General features: G+C 43.3%; 1 protein-coding gene across 2 annotated transcripts; it reads left to right on the plus strand.

The window, feature by feature from the left end:
- Positions 1 to 5: 5 nt before the first annotated feature.
- kctd6a (potassium channel tetramerization domain containing 6a) lies at positions 6 to 11095 on the plus strand. Of its 2 annotated transcripts, none has more exons than XM_039772854.1 (4): positions 6 to 93; positions 5410 to 5743; positions 8886 to 8991; positions 9975 to 11095. In XM_039772854.1, the coding sequence occupies exons 3-4, from the start codon at positions 8965 to 8967 to the stop codon at positions 10659 to 10661; spliced, it is 714 nt and encodes a 237-aa protein (XP_039628788.1). In that variant the 5' UTR covers positions 6 to 93; positions 5410 to 5743; positions 8886 to 8964; the 3' UTR covers positions 10662 to 11095. The 2 variants fall into 2 exon arrangements, with proteins under 2 accessions (XP_039628788.1, XP_039628787.1); XM_039772853.1 differs by lacking the exon at positions 6 to 93 and adding an exon at positions 696 to 930.
- Positions 11096 to 17542: the final 6447 nt, after the last annotated feature.

Here is a 17542-nt window from a genome sequence, read left to right on the forward strand (position 1 = left end):
GGAAAGACGCAGCCCTGAATAATGGACGCGTTGGTCTTCATTTATATATACATCAGGGGTCTCCAACTCCAGTCCTGGAGAGCTACTGTGGCTGTAAGTTTTCATCCAAAATCTTTTCTTACTTAGTGACCAGTTTTTGCTGCTAATTAACTATTCCCCTTTATTTTAATTGACTTTTCTTGAGACTTTGACCGCTATTTTTTTTTCCTAAAACGGCACCTAAACATAAATTTGATGTGAAGTGTGCCAACAGGTGAGCAACTAAGTTGGGGCCTCAAACTCCAATCAACTTCACTTCATTAATTTTCTTAATTGAAGCTAATTCTCGTTGCTAATTAAACCCGTTATTTAATTCCAAGGCGCTCATTCTGCCATGGTAGACATTTCCAAAACTGTTGATTTTCTTTTATAAGAGCGCTGTCAAAATGGTTTGTGGACCCGAGGAGATCGACATTACTGAAGCCTTCACCTTTCTTTATTTTCAGTTATTGTGTGATGGACGCAGGTTGTTGTCTATGTGTTGGTACATTTTGTGTCTTAATATTGTTTGGTTAAATAAATAAATAAGGGTCCTGAGTCTTAAGTTGTACATTAATTAAAATTAAGGCTAAGATTAATTACCAACGAAATATGGTCACTAATTAAGAAAAGGGTTAGAATGAAAACCTGCAGCCACAGTAGCTCTCCAGGACTGGAGTTGGAGACCCCTGGTATACATAAAGTGCGTAGCCTTATATCAAGGACGGGATGGAAACTCGCGTTTGCACAGCAGCACTTAATATCGTGCTGTCGCATTTTAATTTCCTTGGCTGCCATTTTCTGGAGTGTGACTATTGAAACTTGACCTCAATTATCAAAGCATCGTCTCGCTAATCGTGAATGAAGAATTAGATGAGCGATTGAATATAAACAACAAAAGCTGCATAATAGGTAAACGTAGACCGATGCACATAGACATTGTGTGTATGAAGCATTTCTAACAACACCGGCGTGGCTCACTTTGGCGCTGCTTTTTATTTGTTGCTGATATAAAAGGACGCAAACTGTACAGATCGTAACAGCAGCTTGAACTTTCCGAAATGTCACCAGCAGCCACCGTCGATCTCCAGGACGATAAATGAGGTCATCTGCTGTATAGGCTAAACACTATTCCATTGTTTTATCTGCTTTTTATTTAAAGATAAAGAAATTTGATCTGAGTAATGTTATGTACATCCTTGTAAAAATTGTAAAATGTGATTTTCCTTCTGTGGATTTCCATTTATTAATATGAAATGCTCTTTAAAGAAAAATTACATTTACAAGGAGCAAGGCATTCTCATTGCTGTGTTAATGCTCATAGTAACCAAAATATTTCTAAAGGAAGGACAAAAACCCTAGTAATACATTAACATCAATGACGTTTTTGAGTGTAACTGCAGGTCCAAAATAAATGAAGAATATTTTCTGGGGGATGTTTACAAAATGAATATTTTATGTCAACGTCACTTCTATATTTTTGTAACATGTTTCTGAAAGGGTCAGATTTATGGTTTATCTTAAAAGATGTTTATTTTACCCTATTACTTTAAAAAAAACTGTGGTGGGTTGGCATCCTGCCCAGGATTGGTTCCTGCCTTGTGCCCTGTGTTGGCTGGGATTGGCTCCAGCAGACCCCCGTGACCCTGTATTCGGATTCAGCAGGTTAGAAAATGGATGGATTACTTTTAAAAAAATCCTGCGGTATTTCCCAAACTGTCAGCAGCAGTTAAGCGTATGGAGTGTAGTGTAATGTTAAGCACGCAACAGTGACACGCGCTTACGGGACAGTAACACAGGACAGTGGAACTGCTCACGGGCCAAAGGCTTGCTTGGCACTACAATACATGTCATACACTCCATAGCACCGGCTGAGGCGGAGTATGGGCTTCCTAATGGCATACGATGTTCATTACAATATCCAGGGTTCATTTATAATGCAAGTGCCGGTGTTGTTATAACACTGCTTCTTCTTTTCGCTGCTCCCGTTAGGGGTTGCCACAGCGGATCATCTTTTTCCATATCTTCCTGCTCTGTTACACCCATCACCTTCATGTCTTCTCTCTCCACATCCATAAACCTTCTCTTAGGCCAGGGGTTCTTAATGTCGGTCCCGGGGACCCCCAATCGCTGCAGGTTTTTGCTCCAACCAGCTTCTGTTTTTAATTGATCTCCTCGGCTAATTAAGTGAACTGATATTTCCCAAGTTCTGTATTTAGGGAACAATATATTAATTAGAAAACTAAGTTTGCTAAAAAAAAGAATATTAAAATGTACCAAGCAGTTATATGGGAATAATGTATTTTTTTTTTCTTTTTAACAGTATTTTCATCTTGATTTTCATTCTACTTTTCAAGGTGTTCTAATTATTTAATGAATCCATTATTTACTAATTAGTGGGTCTGACGCTAAAGTAGTTGCAGCCTTTGATTATTCAGTGTTGTTTGCCAGCGAGTCTGATTTGCTCGTTTTAAGTTGTCATTATTAAGATACAATGAAGGGGGGGAAACTGCACAGAGAAAGGGCAAAGTATAATGAAATTAACAAAAGAAAGTTAAGCATTTAAATCTATAGTAAAAGCTGAAATATTTATACATGTCTTGTAAAAATCATGCTGCTGTGCTTTTCTGAATGTCGAATAAAAGAAAAAAAAAACAGCTAATTAAATGAGCTCAGTGCTATCAGGCGTTGTCACTGATTAGGAATCTGGTTGGAACAAAAACCTGCAGCCACAGGGGTCCCCAGGACTGAGTTTGAGAAACACTGTCTTAGGCCTTCCTCTTCCCAGCAGTTACTAGCCTTAACATCCTTCTCCCAATAAACTCGTCATCTCTCCTCTGCACATGTCCAAACCAACACAATCTCGCCTCTCTGACTTTGTCTCCCAATCATCTAACCTGAGGTGACCCTCTAATGTACTCCTTAATCCTGTCCATCCTCGTCACACCCAATGCAAATCTTAGCCACCTCCAGCACTGTCTCCTGCTCTCTGGTCAGTGCCACCGTCTCCAACACATATACCATAGCTGGCCATTTCACTCTTGCTGATACCCGACTGTCACAAATCACTCCTAACACTCTCCTTCACCCCTTCCACCCTGCCTGCACTCTCTTTTTCACTTCTCTTCCACAATCCCCATTACTCTGTACTGTTAAATACTGAGTATTTAAACTCATCCACCTTCGCCAACTGTACTCCCTGCATCCTCACCATTCCACTGACCTCCCTCTCATTCACACACATGTATTCTGTCTTGTTTGTTCCTACTGACCTTCATTCCTCTCCTCTCTAGAGCATATCTCCACCTCTCCAGGGTCTTCTCATCCCGCCCTCTACTTTCCCTACAGATCACAATGTCATCAGCAAACATCATAGTCCATGGAGACTCCTGTCTAATCTCGTCTGTCAAACTGTCCATCACCATTGCAAATAAGAAAGGGCTCGGAGCTGATCCCTGATGTAATCCTACCTCTGTCACTCCTACCGCAGACCTCGCCACTGTCACACCTAAGAGTCACGGGCTCCACTTTCCAGAAAGACATCGATAAGGATGATGAGCAGTTCAAAGAAAAGCGCCACATGCCGACATCAGGGATTGAACGCTAGTCAGCAGATTGAAAGCTCAGCGTCAACCAGATGCGCCTCCAATCTGCGCAGCTGCCCCCGACACTCGGGGTTTTATTGGGCGCAAGAAGAAGTTAAGCACGGGAGCGCTGGAAAGTCACAGCGGGCTGCGCCTTTAGGTCACTTTACATTGGATCCACAAAAAATATCGGAGCGAGTGCGCCCACAACAGACAGCAGTAAAACAACGTCGTCCCGCCCGAAGCAGTACCACGACTTTGCACCGAAACTAAACCCAAGTTCTCCAATAGAAGTTGCAGCCGAAGAGACAAAGCGAGCTGGACAAAGGTGATCCATGCTGTTTTAGTGGTCGCGGTAAGGCAAATCTCCCCAACAGTGTCTCCATTTCCTTTACATCACACATAACTATCACTTCAAATCGAAAATAGAAATCCTGTATCTCGAGGAGCGGTTTTCCTGCTGAATCATTTTGCACAAAGACATTTGCATGAGGGTGGTAGCGCTGCTGCCTCGCAGTTAGGGGACCTGGGTTCACTTCCCGGGTCCTCCCTGGATGGACTTCGCATGTCCTCCGAGTGCTCCGGTTTCCTCCCACAGTCCAAAGACATGCAGGTTTGCTGCAGTGGAGATTCTAAATTGTCCCTAGTGTGTGCTTGGTGTATGTGTGTGTGTGCCCTGTGGTGGGCCGGCGCCCTGCCCGGGGTTTGTTCCTAGGCAGACCCCCCCGTGACCCTGTGTTGGGATATAGCGAGTTGGACGATGACTGACTGACTGACATTTGCATGAATAATTCGACAAATGACAAAGACGCATAAGAAACCATATAAAAGAACTAAAAAGCCATTGTACGAACGCAGGGAAAACACAAACCCATGTAAAGGACACTACCCGTGAAATCTGGGTCGATCTCTGCTTTAGAGGGGGCAAGGCGAGAGGTGGTCGATGCGGTGGCACGCGACACTATCACAGTAAACGCTCCATAGCATAGCACCGGGCTGAGGCGCAGTATGGGCCCCCTAGTAGTTCAGGATGTACATTACAATACCCAGGGTTCAATAACGCCAGTGCTGGTGCTATTATAACATATAAACATTTTTTTCTCCTGAATTTAATCAGCCTTGCACTATAATTTGCAATTTTTGCAATTAAACCAGATGCAAGACAAAAAAAAAAAGCCAAAGACAGCAGGTCACACCTGAAAAGGAAATTGGGTTCAAATTTTGCAGCGTGTTGGGGGCGCGGAAGAGCGCGTACGGTAAGAGACCTCAGGACAGGAGAGTAATAACCAGCATCCTAAGGACTACCAAAGAACATGCGCGTTTTCTTAGCGAGAAGGATTTTGGTGCAAAAATAAACTTTAGATAAAGCATTACACCGCAGTTGTTTGGAAAGACTAGAATAAGATCGGGAGCATATGCATCCATTCACAACGATTAATATTTTCTTTAAATTCAGTGTATTTGGCAGCACCGGGTGTGAAACAAAAAAAGCTAAAAAAAGGGACATCGTGTCAAAAGAACACTCACCTAGGTAGGTAGCCAGAGAAAGTGAAAGTAAGTATGAATAAACGGTCAAAGAATGAGCACATCACACGCCTTAAATAATGCTGTAGTTCACCTAAACCAGTATTTATTTTTTAAATAATGTAATTTAAATAAGTTACACTTTAGTATAAAGGGACCTGATGAATTTACTCACACACATTTTGATGATGATGCCAACAACAAATAAAGCTCTTGTTTTATAATTCTTTCTGCTAGAAACTGATTTCCAAAATCTGTTTTCACCGTTTTGTTTTAATTGTAGGAGTTGCCTGTGCAGAGATCCGTCTGCCAATCATTGCTTGCATCATGTAATTGGTTCCTGGTTTCGTGGGCGGACTCCTCCACGTAGGATCGCCAAGCTTTCGGCCAATCGTGTTTAGTCAGCGGAGGAGCCGTGTCTGCCTGCAAGCCAATGACATGAGAGCACACACGGTGCCGCCACCCGTGGTTCGCTCATTCAGCCATGGATGCCTATGATTGGACCGCAGGCTCAACCGGAGCGCACACCTCAGCAGTCGGAAGCGACCCAGATGAGTGGGACCGGACGAGCGGAGGAAGCCTTATCTTCGGTTCACAAAGGAGCCGACACGCAGCAGGTATGACGCACTTAGCGGGGTGGAATTCGCGAACCTCGTCCGTTTTTTCGTGGTAGTCGATACTTCGACGCAAAAGCGGGGCAGCGTCCTCTGGGGCCTCCGAACTGCACGTGCGAACGCAGCTGACGAGCCAGGACTTTGCAGATGGAGCTCACGTAGTGGGGGTGTTGTAGACGCACAAGATTGCGTTTTCTGTTGAAAAAAAAACCAGCTAAAGCAGAGCGCACACTGGTCCCTAGAAAGTTGAAAGTTTAACAAAAGATTGCATAAAAACGCGCGGGTTTGGCCGCAGTGTATTCACGTTAATTTGTTTAAATTGGGCTGTTGGTGTCTCGTGTAGCGTGCTGTGAAATTTTTACGTCCAGGTGTCAGTGAAAGACGCTGTAAGTCGACTTCGACCAATGAAACAAACGTCGAGGTGTTCTGATGCTAACCTCACATTCGTGTGCATTTTGGGACGACGCTCTCAGTGCCCAACCAGAGTATAAAGGCCGGTCTTTATTCATTCGCTTGTTTATTAGCTGACGTTTGTCCCTCCGGTGACCTGCAGGTCAGTCGCACGGCGCAGATGTCCAAGTGTTTACCCGCCGTTAGCGCATGCAGGTCACGTGGGGGCGCGCTCAGGGTGGTTCATGGAATCGCCGCTGGGCAGTAAACCGGGTGGTCTGTGCCTCCGTGTATTTGGGGGTCCAGGCTGTTTAACAGTCGAAACCATTATTACCTGTGCTTTAAGAAAATCATTGCAATTTCATTTTTGAAAATTGTTGCGTTTTGATATAACACGAGAAGTTGTGAAGTGTCTGAAGAATTCTTCAGGAATAATAGCGCTCACCCGTGTCATGTCTGACCAATTACTTGGAGTTGGTGAGCATCAATCACATCAGCAGGGAAAGAAAGTGGTCCTGGTGATTATTTGCCCTTCATGTTTGCCTCACTGTATAAAGAGAGAGGTTAGGAGCAGGCACTGATGCAGCACATTGCCGCCCCACCACAAACCAACTCAGGATCCAGATTAGGACCCGAGTGCAGCCATGCAGTGGGTGATACCTCAGCACCACACTAGTTCAGATGGAGTGGAACAGTGTGAGGTTTTTTAGGGTGACTGGAGTGCCAATTCTGCCACCAACCCCCAAGTTTTTTCCAAGGTAGGAGGGCCTACAGATGCAGATTAGCATCATACCCAGGACAGAGCAATTGCAGGTTAAGGGCCCAACAGAGCAGAGTCCCTTTTGGCCTATACAGGATTCGAACCGGCAACCTTCCTATTGCCAGTGCAAATCCCAAACCTCAGAGCCGCCACTCTGCCCACTGGAGAAAGATGCTGTTAAACTTGTAAGGAAGAACGTCCACCTGTCTGCTATATAATATAACACTACAGTCCCTGTCTGTCTGTGTGCATGAGTTACATGTGTGTTTTGTTATCCTTCAAGCAATCTGATTGGTCAGTTTAGTTGTGGTTGTTCAGTCAAACGTCATTGAGGCCTGAAGTGACAGGCAGGAGGGAATGGCATAGGAGGAACCCTGAGAGTCGCCTTCAAAGATGGGTAGTATTCACAAAAACATAAATGATGTTTTCACAGCCGGTAATGGGGTGCCCATGTAACGTTGGTTATGGTCGGAGGTGAGCAACGCGCCCCTGCAAATAGTGTCTGAGAAGCAGGCGAGGCCCACAAGGGTAGGGGGAACACATAAAAAGCAAGAGAGATGAAATATTTTAATTCTCTCTGTTACTGTCCATAAACAAGAATCCAAGCTCCACATCTACCGGATTTCCAAAGAATCGGAATGTCATGGATAAGCCTATAGTTAGGGGTTCCCAAACTCGATCCTGGGGACCCCCTGTGGCTGCAGGTTTTTGTTCCAACCAGCTTCACAATCTGTGGTGATAATCGATAACATCTGATCTCATTTAATTAACTGGTCTTTTTTACTCTTCTCTTATTGTGCATTCAGAAAAACACAACAGTATGCTTTTTACATTTATAAGACTTCTAGAAATGTTTCTATTTTCTAAACCTATAAAATATTTACTCTCTTTTGTCGTTTTCCTATGTTCTCCTTGTCCTGTGTAGTTTACTCCCTTCATTTAACCCTAACCCTGAAGATTAACAACCAGCGCAGCAGACACCCGGGATGATGAAAGCAGCAACGACTTCAGTGTCAGACTCACTAATTAGTGAATAATCAATTAAATAAGCGGAACACCTGGAAAAGCAGAATGAAAATTAGGTTGAAAATACTGTTCATGATTTTAAAGACACATTCTCCATATAACTGCTTATTACAGTGTCATAAAAATCTACCAAACTTAGTTTGTCATTTCTACAGTGACTCCAAAACACAGAAACTGAGGAATGACTCACTTGATTAGGCTAAGAGTCCAATGAAAAATGGAGTTTGGTGGAACAAAAACCTGCAACCACAGGGATGGAGTTTGGGAACCCCTGGCCTACAGGATTGTTGAAGGCCATCGACATTCAGCTGTACAGCACCATCCCTGCTCTGTTTTTATTGCAGAATAGATAAGTTAAATATATAAGGTGATCCGTCTTCATCTTCTTCTTCACTGCTCAGCAGTACAGCTTAGGTTGGTTGCCGTCCTTTGTGTTTATGTATGAGGTGTGCGTTTGGATATTCATGTTATGCCAGTCGGCATCATACTCAAGTCAGTAAGACCTGCACGCAAGGATGCTGAAGGTGGGGTCCTATGGGTCTCTTCTTCACCAGCTCCGAGATGCACACAGCAGTAATATTTCGTTTTATTACGTGTCAAGTCCTGACCCACGCCCTGGGCACGTTGTGGCAGCGCCAGCCCTGACAGGATCTAATTGTGGCAACTCGACTACGATGAGATCACGTCAAGGCGATCCCAAGCTGAATGTGCACTGCGGGCGACGCTTCATCCAAACTCGTCATTTTTACACTTCACATGTATTTCAGTCGTCTTTATTTCAGTTAGTTGTGCCCTGATATTCGTTTTGTCGTTAATTAAATGGGCGTATAGAGAATCCACGTGCTGCCAAGTATGATGGAAAGTTGTGTGACCACACTAAAACAGAGCTTCTTAATTAAGCATCTAAATGAAGAATTTGTTGCCCTGTCAAATAATAATAATAATAAAAAAGAAATCCGTTTTGTTTAGAAAATTCATTTTTCTGTCAATACGAGTGGAGCCTGAAACACAGTTGAAGGACTGAAGACGTCTGAGAGAAGTTGGGCTAATGGAGAATGGAGAATGGGGAAATATGGTAAGTTGAGAGACGACCGTAGCACGTATGTCTGTTAGTAGTGCATTTGTTTTTCAGCTCTCTTATTTTCTTAACTAGAGGGTAGTCAGTTATAAAATATGATTTATGTTTATCAGTATATATACTGTTAGACAGTATTTACCTGCTTTTTATACAACATTGCATCACAATTGATTTAGTGTGGCTTTTGTGACACGGATCACTAGGACAAAAGGACAACAGAGCTCTGTGAGATTGTCTAAATGAATTACAAATACAACACGAGTTAAGCGCACAATCCCATTGGGGTCAGAAATGAGGCAGCCATGTCAGACTCGGGTCTTTCTTTCAGCTTTGCTCGTCCCCACAATGCCATTTTCCTGACTTTTTTTTATTTTATTTTAGTTTTTTCTTGGCAAAACTGCTCAAGCTGTGCCAGGCTGCATGGGCATTGTGAGCGAACAGTCTTTTGTCAAGTCCAGCCACAAATTCTCAAGTGGGTTAACATCTGGATTGTGACTTGGACATTCCAGTGTAGCTTTGTCTTCGTGCTTGCAGTTCTTGTCTCTTCCCAAGGTGCAGGTTTCTTGCAGACTGCTTCAGGTATTCTCAACGTTGTGCTGCATCCATTTTACCCTCACACACCACAGAGAAGCATCCCTAGAGCCTGATGCTGCTGCTGCTGCCACCACCATGTGTTACGGTGAGGTGGTGTGTTTTTGATGATGTGCAGCGTAACGTGGCCTTTTTAGCCTGATGCCCAAATGCTCAGTTTTGTTCTCGTCAGATCATAATTCCATCTTCCAATCTCCCATCTCTACCCACGATGTCCTGTGTGTTTTTTCTCCTTGCCACTCTACCATAACACTGCGATTGGTGAAGCACTTGATCAGCAGTTGTCGTCTGCACAGACTCCCCAGTTTCTTCTTCCACTGTCGCTTGGAACTCCTTCAGGGTTCTCCTGGGCCTTTTAACTCTTTCTTTCTTTGTTTTTCTCTTTTTAGATGACTAATCCAGTTACGCTTAACGTAGGTGGCCATTTATACACTACTTCTCTCGCCACCCTCACTCGTTACCCTGACTCCATGCTCGGTGCCATGTTCGGAGGAGACTTTCCATCTGCCAGAGACTCCCAGGGCAACTACTTTATAGACCGAGACGGACCACTGTTCAGATACATTCTTAACTTTTTAAGGACCTCCGAGCTGACTCTCCCAATCGACTTCAAGGAGATCGATCTGCTCCGTAAAGAGGCCGACTTCTACCAGATCGAACCTTTGATCCAGTGCCTCAATGACCCAAAGCCTCTGTACCCGCTAGACACATACGAGGAAATGGTGGAGCTGTCCAGCACGCGGAAGCTTTCCAAGTATTCCAATCCTGTCGCTGTGATTATAACTCAGCTGACCATCACTACCAAGGTGCATTCGTTATTGGAGGGAATTTCGAACAACTTCATCAAGTGGAACAAGCACATGATGGGCACACGGGACTGCCAAGTGTCTTTTACATTTGGACCATGTGACTATCATCAGGAGGTGTCGCTCCGTGTGCACCTGATGGAGTATATCACGAAACAGGGCTTTACAATCCGGAACACCAGGGTGCACCATATGAGCGAAAGGGCCAACGAGAACACCGTGGAGCACCACTGGACATTCTGCAGACTTGCAAGGAAAACCGACGACTGATGATTCGTGTTTTGTGGATGTCGGACCGACTCCCTCTGCTCACAGCAATATTAGTGTTTAATATTAAAGCAGTAGTTCTGTGATATGGGAAAAGCTCCGTTCGCTAGGGAAGGCGAGTGTTTCTTTCCAGGTTTTAGCACAGAAATGCGTACACACAGTATTGTAGCTCCACTACGTGATCGTGTCTTAGCCCCGGCCTATGCCAAGTGACATTTCACATCTGTGAGCCATGACCGTGGCGGACAAGTAGGCTGCACAGTGGCGTACAAGTATTTCAGTAAATTTTAGTTTTTCAAAAAATAAAAAGAAACACCAACCCCACACATCTTTGATTCCGATGATTCTCCATTCAGTCTCCTTTTGTTCTGGTTTGTTAATCGTTATTTATGTGCCAAACTGTTTGTTGTTAATAAAACATGCAGTGTGTTTCTTGATTTTTTTTTTTTTTCTCCAAGGTAAAATAAAAATGCAAATAAAGGTATGAGCAGTTCGGGCCAGGAGTGATTGAAGTTTATACACTTAAGTAAATAAAAATAAATGGAAAGTGGGTCAAGAATTTACTATGAATATAAAACAACAACCCTGTCCGAAGCTGCTGTTTCCATATGAATTGGTGACTTGACAAAGTAAGGATGCCATCTACACTAAGACCAGGACGGTGGGGTCAGGGCTGCACATTTCTTGACCAAATGCTAACATTTTAACCTCGGCTGTATTGATAAGTGCAACAGAAACTCCAACTGGGCTTTGCGTCAGGTATTTAGTGGCAACCACACCTGTAATGATACACCAACTGCCAAATTCATTTGGTTTAATCCCGCCATCTCAAACTCCAGCGGGGTATTTGCTACGTCACTTAAATCATCCGAGATTAGATGCCTCATCATGGATGAGTTATTGTTGGTGAAACTCCTCTGGGATAAATCGGTTTTTCAAACACAGTCATGTAGTAGATTAGTCTAGCTGGATCTAATCATCTGAGATGAATGTTTGTGCCCGCGCTGATCGAAAAGCCCATATCTATTTGTAGTGGGGCTACATCGTAGTAATAGTGTTGTCAATGTTTGTGACGAGTGCGTTTCGTTTCCATCGTCCCGTTTGCTGTTTATTGTGTGCGTCAGTGAATGTTGACTCCGTAAATACAGAGGGGACGGATGATGGAAGGTGACCGCAGCCCCAAGATGGAAAACGCCAGTTTACAATCAATCAATTACACCCAGCTCATTACTATATTAAAAAATCGTGAGGGAACAGAGAAAGAAGGAAGGAGGAAGACGGAGATTACATTTCATTACAACAAACCACCAGTACCTGCTATTTTTCTACATCGCGCTTTGGGATCCTGTTTTTTCGTTCTGCCGGACTTACATGGATTCAATCATCGCCAGAGGACCCAGGGTTGAACTACATTGTGCACCACACGGTGAGGTTGCTCCTTTTTTTTTTTTACCGGGAAATTCAAACACATCACTTATCTCTTGACCAGTCATCCGTATTCAGGACAGTTGTATACCTGGACTCAAGTTCACTATCATTGGCATTTTTCGTATTCATTCATCTTTATTTGTGTTTGTTGTATGTTACAGGGACAAGGGAGGGTTTTGTTATTGTATATATGGTGGTGTCACGTTAGTTTGGTGGAGGTATATACATATTTTTATATATATATATACTAGAAAAATACCCGTGCTTCGTAGCGGAGAAGTAGTGTGTTAAAGAAGTTATGAAAAGGAAACATTTTAAAAATAATGTAACATGATTGTCAATGTAATGGTTTTGTGACCGTTATGAGTGTTGCTGTCATCAAGGATTTGATTATTATCATTTCTTTCAATCAGGTTCGTATTTGGAGGAGGTGTTGTGTTCAAGTTACATTCCGTGTTTGTCAACCGTTGTAAAAATAACAGGTTTCATTCATTGAAGTGTTCACTACGCAAATCAGTACTCGTGAATCTAAGATGTTTAACAGGCATTCCTGGTATTAAGTTGTGGATTTACCTGCGAATATTTAGCGGCAGCGTGTCTATGAACTTAATTTAAACTTAAGCTTTACACCTTGTTTTCCTATTGCTATGTCTACAAAGGCTTGTTCAGATTCAGAGGGTTGTTCTTTTCTTACTGCATCAATAAACAGCTCGTCTTCCTCTTATTCTGAGACATCACACACTGCACACACGAGTTTACTTTTTCCAGTCCTGCAAACTTTAGCGAAGTGCTTCAATTTACCACATTTTTTCCCCACTGTCTTCCTTTAGCTGGACATTGACTTTTTCCACCGTGTGCTTTGTTTCCGCAGTAGCTGCACTTATGAATATGCTTGTATGCGTCACTCGCTTCATATTCTTTTGCTGCCTTCTCAATTGTGTAATGCGTTTTTTGTTCAGCGCTCTTTGGAGCTCTCGCTTGTTGTCTGCGTACTGCGTTCACAGTCAGTTCACGTGAGCCGCTCGGTGTACATGCATCAAAGGTTCTCGGCTATGCTTGTGCTATCGTGCGATCTTGCGATGTCCACGGCTTTATTTAATGTTAGCTGAGACCCGCCACTTAAGTTTCTCTCGCACTTTCGGTGAGATTGTGCCAAGCACCATTCTATCCCTGACCATCTCATCCTCGTTTGCATAAGCACAGTCCTTCACCAGCAATTTTAACTCTGTTACAAAGTGATCAAAAGTCTCGTTTATACCCTGCGTCTTCTCATTAAACTTGTATCTTGCGAATATCGTATTCGTCTTAGGTATGACAAACGCCTCAAAGCGGTTTTCAGTACCTTGGCTTCCTCCTGGGTGAGAGTCCATGTGTTAAAAATGTCTCTTCCTTTTCCCCCAGTCCACAGGAGCAGGTAGCTGTATTTCTCACTCTCGTCTTTGCCTTTAAGCGGGCCAGAAAACATCAGCGCCACGCTCTTTCAGAACTTTTTCCATTCTCCCGGTAGGTTAAGAGAATGCCAGTCAATTTGTGGTGAAGGAACTCCAACAAAATCCATGACTGTCCTCTAATCTGACACCATGTCTTGTTTTCACAAATTGTGAAGAATGAAATGATGGTGAGACTTTCTACATTTCAATGACATATAAATATTACAGTGATCACCTCGATAGACATCTCACCACCCAAATCGCTACTCGTGAATCTAAGATGTTTAACAGGCATTCCCGGTATTAACTTTTTGATTTGCATGTGAACATTTAGCAGCAGCGTCTCTATTGGATTGCTGCTGACGGACGGCCTTATATGGGCAGGCACTCAATTACGTGGGAGGCGTGGGTATGGAGTACGCAACTCTGCCTCACACGGCGACCGAGCTGCAGGCTATGACCGTATATATGTACGTAAGTAGGATTCAGTTATGACCGTTACATGTAGAATTTCAAAATGAAACCTGCGTAACTTTTGTAAGTAAGCTGTAAGGAATGAGCCTGCCAAATTTCAGCCTTCTACCTACACGGGAAGTTGGAGAATTGGTGACGTTGGAAAGTTCAATATGGCGGCCGACAGTGGCATCATACCACCGAAATAAGTACGTACATCGGTTTCGGTTAGCGCAGAGAAGCTGCCTACTGAATTTCGTGAAGATGGGGCCATAAATAAGAAAGTTCAACATGGCGAACGTTGTCGACTGTTATGACCGTTACGTGTAGAATTTCGAAATGAAACCTGCGTAACTTTTGTAAGTAAGCTGTAAGGAATGAGCCTGCAAAATTTCAGCCTTATACCTACACGGGAAGTTGGAGAATTAGTGATGAGTGAGTGAGTCAGTGATTATTAGTATACATATTTTTTTGTGTGAAATTTGTATTTCATTTAATATATTTATTCACTTATTTTTACATATCTGCTTTTGTGTGCTTATGTTATAATCTGTCAATCGTGGGGAAAATTTGTATTTGTTAGTGGTACGGCTTGGTATTTCTAGATTAGCCTCAGTAGTTTATCCAGGCCACAGGTCTTGGAAGTGTAGCTGCCGGCTGGGTAAGGGGTCAGCCATTACATATTGAGTCTAGAAAACACGATCAGCAAGTCTTTGACAGGCTGCAACAAAACTTCGAAAGAACAGGCGCATTTTTTCCACACAAGCGGAGCAGGACCTTTTACTCGAAGGATATGAAGAATTTCAAGATTTAATATGCACAAGGGCTCACACCGCAAAAGCAGCCCAAACCAGAAAAGATGGCTGGCAAAAAAGTGGCCGACAAATTAAACGCTAAGTAGTGTGCATTGTACTTGATGAATGCAGCGTTTCATTTCCTATGTGTCAGATTAATTATTATTTAATGTCATAATTCCAGATCAAACGTGAGAACATGGGAACAGGTTCAAGTGAAGTACAAGAATATACTTCAAACTGGTAAATATTGGTATATAACTATTTAAAGAATTGTTGACATAAAGAATCATATATAATATAAAAAACATTAATTTTAAAGCTAATAAGAAGGCAGACGAGCAAAAAACAGGTAGAGGTCCACACAGTCCAGACCTAACCCCTGCAGAAGAGTTGGCTCTCCAGCAAAATGCCCACCGCCCTGTTTCTGAGGGCATTCCAGGGTGAAGCTCCTCCTCAGAACCAGCAGCAGGATGCAGTGGTCACTTCATTTCAGGTAAAGGATGCTCATTGCATAGATTTGTCCTCAATGTGTGCCATAGGTATGTTCCATGTAGGCCTCTCTTTTTTTTTTTTGTTGAATGTCATATCCTTAGAACTTGTGTCTGACCAACGAGATATTGACGAAGGTCAAATATTTGATGAAGACACTGTGTCTGATTATTCATCAGGAGGTGAGGTACATTTTCCAAATAATGTTTGATCAAACTCCACTCTGATCAGTCCCATGTGCCCCAATCACATTTGGAAATCCTGGGTAATGAGAATGTTAGGCTGTTTGTGAGACTCCTTATATAACTGTGGCTGTTTTTGCCCGTGTATTACCCACCTGCAATGGCATGAAACGGCTCTTTTATTGTCTGCACACGCAGGTGTCCAGGAAACACTATGAAAACCCGAAGGAAATATTTCAGAGCCAAAGAGACTTTACGAATTGCCTGGCAAACTGCACTTTTAGATAATTTTCACATCGCCTACAGTATATATATATATATATATATATATATATATATATATATATATATATATATATAAAAAATGCCACATGCAAAAAACCTCAAAGCAATGCATATAGGATGGTCCAGATCTAATTATGCAATTTTCATTACGCTATAACTCTTTTTATGTAATAAACTTATCTCCTGAAAAATCCCGGACCATCGAAGTGTACGAACTGACGACATGAAGAATAATCTTCGTGCCGAACTGGAATCGTCCCCACATAATTCAAAGTCATCCAGACAATCTGGATCTGCATAATTAGATCTGGACCACCCTGTACTGTCTGTGTGGTTGCGAGAGCCCGACTTCACCTATTTGACTTGGAATATAAGGTGCTAATAAATCTTTGAGGTACAATATTCCCCCCCGGCTAAAGTGGTATCTTTTGAAAAGAATTTCCTCCGGGAGCAATAAAGGATCTTGCCGATCGTGCGAAACCCTCAATGTATGAAATTCTCTTCTTATAATATGCGCACCGATATCAATTGGTTGCTCATTCATGAACGGCGAAGCCATGACTGAATGTGGACACTAATTGTCTGAGCTAATCCTTGCTCCAAGCAGGTTTGAGGATTTGGATGTGCTGCTATGACAACACATCCAACAAGAGTTTTGAAAAAGCGACAGATCCAGGATCAGGCCAAATCATTAACAATTACATCCGGCTAAACGAGTAATCCACGTACGAGAAATAACACCCAGTCCGGGAGGGCCGCAGTGGCTGCAGGTTTTCATTCTAACCCCTTCCTTAATTGGTGACCTGGTTTTGCTGCTAATTAACTTCTTCTGAATTAATGTTAGTTGCATTGTTTTAAGATTTGTTCCTCTTCATTCATTTCCTTAAGTGAAATGTGAAGTGATTGAGCCAAGAGGAGAGCAACTAAGGCAGGGCCTCAAACTCCAAGCCACTTACTTAATCAGGCGCTGAGTCTACTCGCTCATTAAACCCGTTACATAGATACTTTATTAATCCCAAGGGGAAATTCACATACTCCAGCAGCAGCATACTGATTAAAAACAATGCAGGTATAACAGACAATAACTTTGTATAATGTTAACGTTTACCGTCCCCCCCGGTGGAATTGAAGAGTCGCATAGTGTGGGGTCTCCTCAGTCTGTCAGTGGAGCAGGACGGTGACAGCAGTCTGTCGCTGAAGCTGCTCCTCTGTCTGGAGATGATCCTGTTCAGTGGATGCAGTGGATTCTCCATGATTGACAGGAGCCTACTCAGCGCCCGTCGCTCTGCCATGGATGTCAAACTGTCCAGCTCTGTGCCTACTATAGAGCCTGCCTTCCTCACCAGTTTGTCCAGACGTGAGGGGTCCCTCTTCTTTATGCTGCCTCCCCAGCACACCACCGTGTAGAAGACGGCGCTCACCACAACTGTCTGTTAAAACATCTTCAACATCTTATTGCAGATGTTGAAGGATGTCAGCCTTCCAATGAAGTATAGTCGGCTCTAACCGCATCAGTATTGGCAGTCCAGTCCAATCTGCACAGTCACCTCTGATGATCACGGGGTCCATGAGGGGCCTGGGCCTCCTAAAATCCACCACCAGTTCCTTGGTCTTGCTGGTGTTCAGGTGTAGGTGGTTTGAGTCGCACCATTTAACAAAGTCCTTGATTAGGTTCATACACTCCTCCTCCTGCCCACTCCTGATGCAGCCCACCATTGCAGTGTCGTCAGTGGACTTTTACACGTGGCTGGACTCCTAGTTGTATTGGAAGTCTGATGCATGATGGCTGAACAGGACCGGAGAAAGTCCAGTCCCCTGCG

Source organism: Polypterus senegalus, chromosome 12, assembly GCF_016835505.1.
Source record: "Polypterus senegalus isolate Bchr_013 chromosome 12, ASM1683550v1, whole genome shotgun sequence".
NCBI classification, from domain to species: Eukaryota; Metazoa; Chordata; class Cladistia; order Polypteriformes; family Polypteridae; genus Polypterus; species Polypterus senegalus.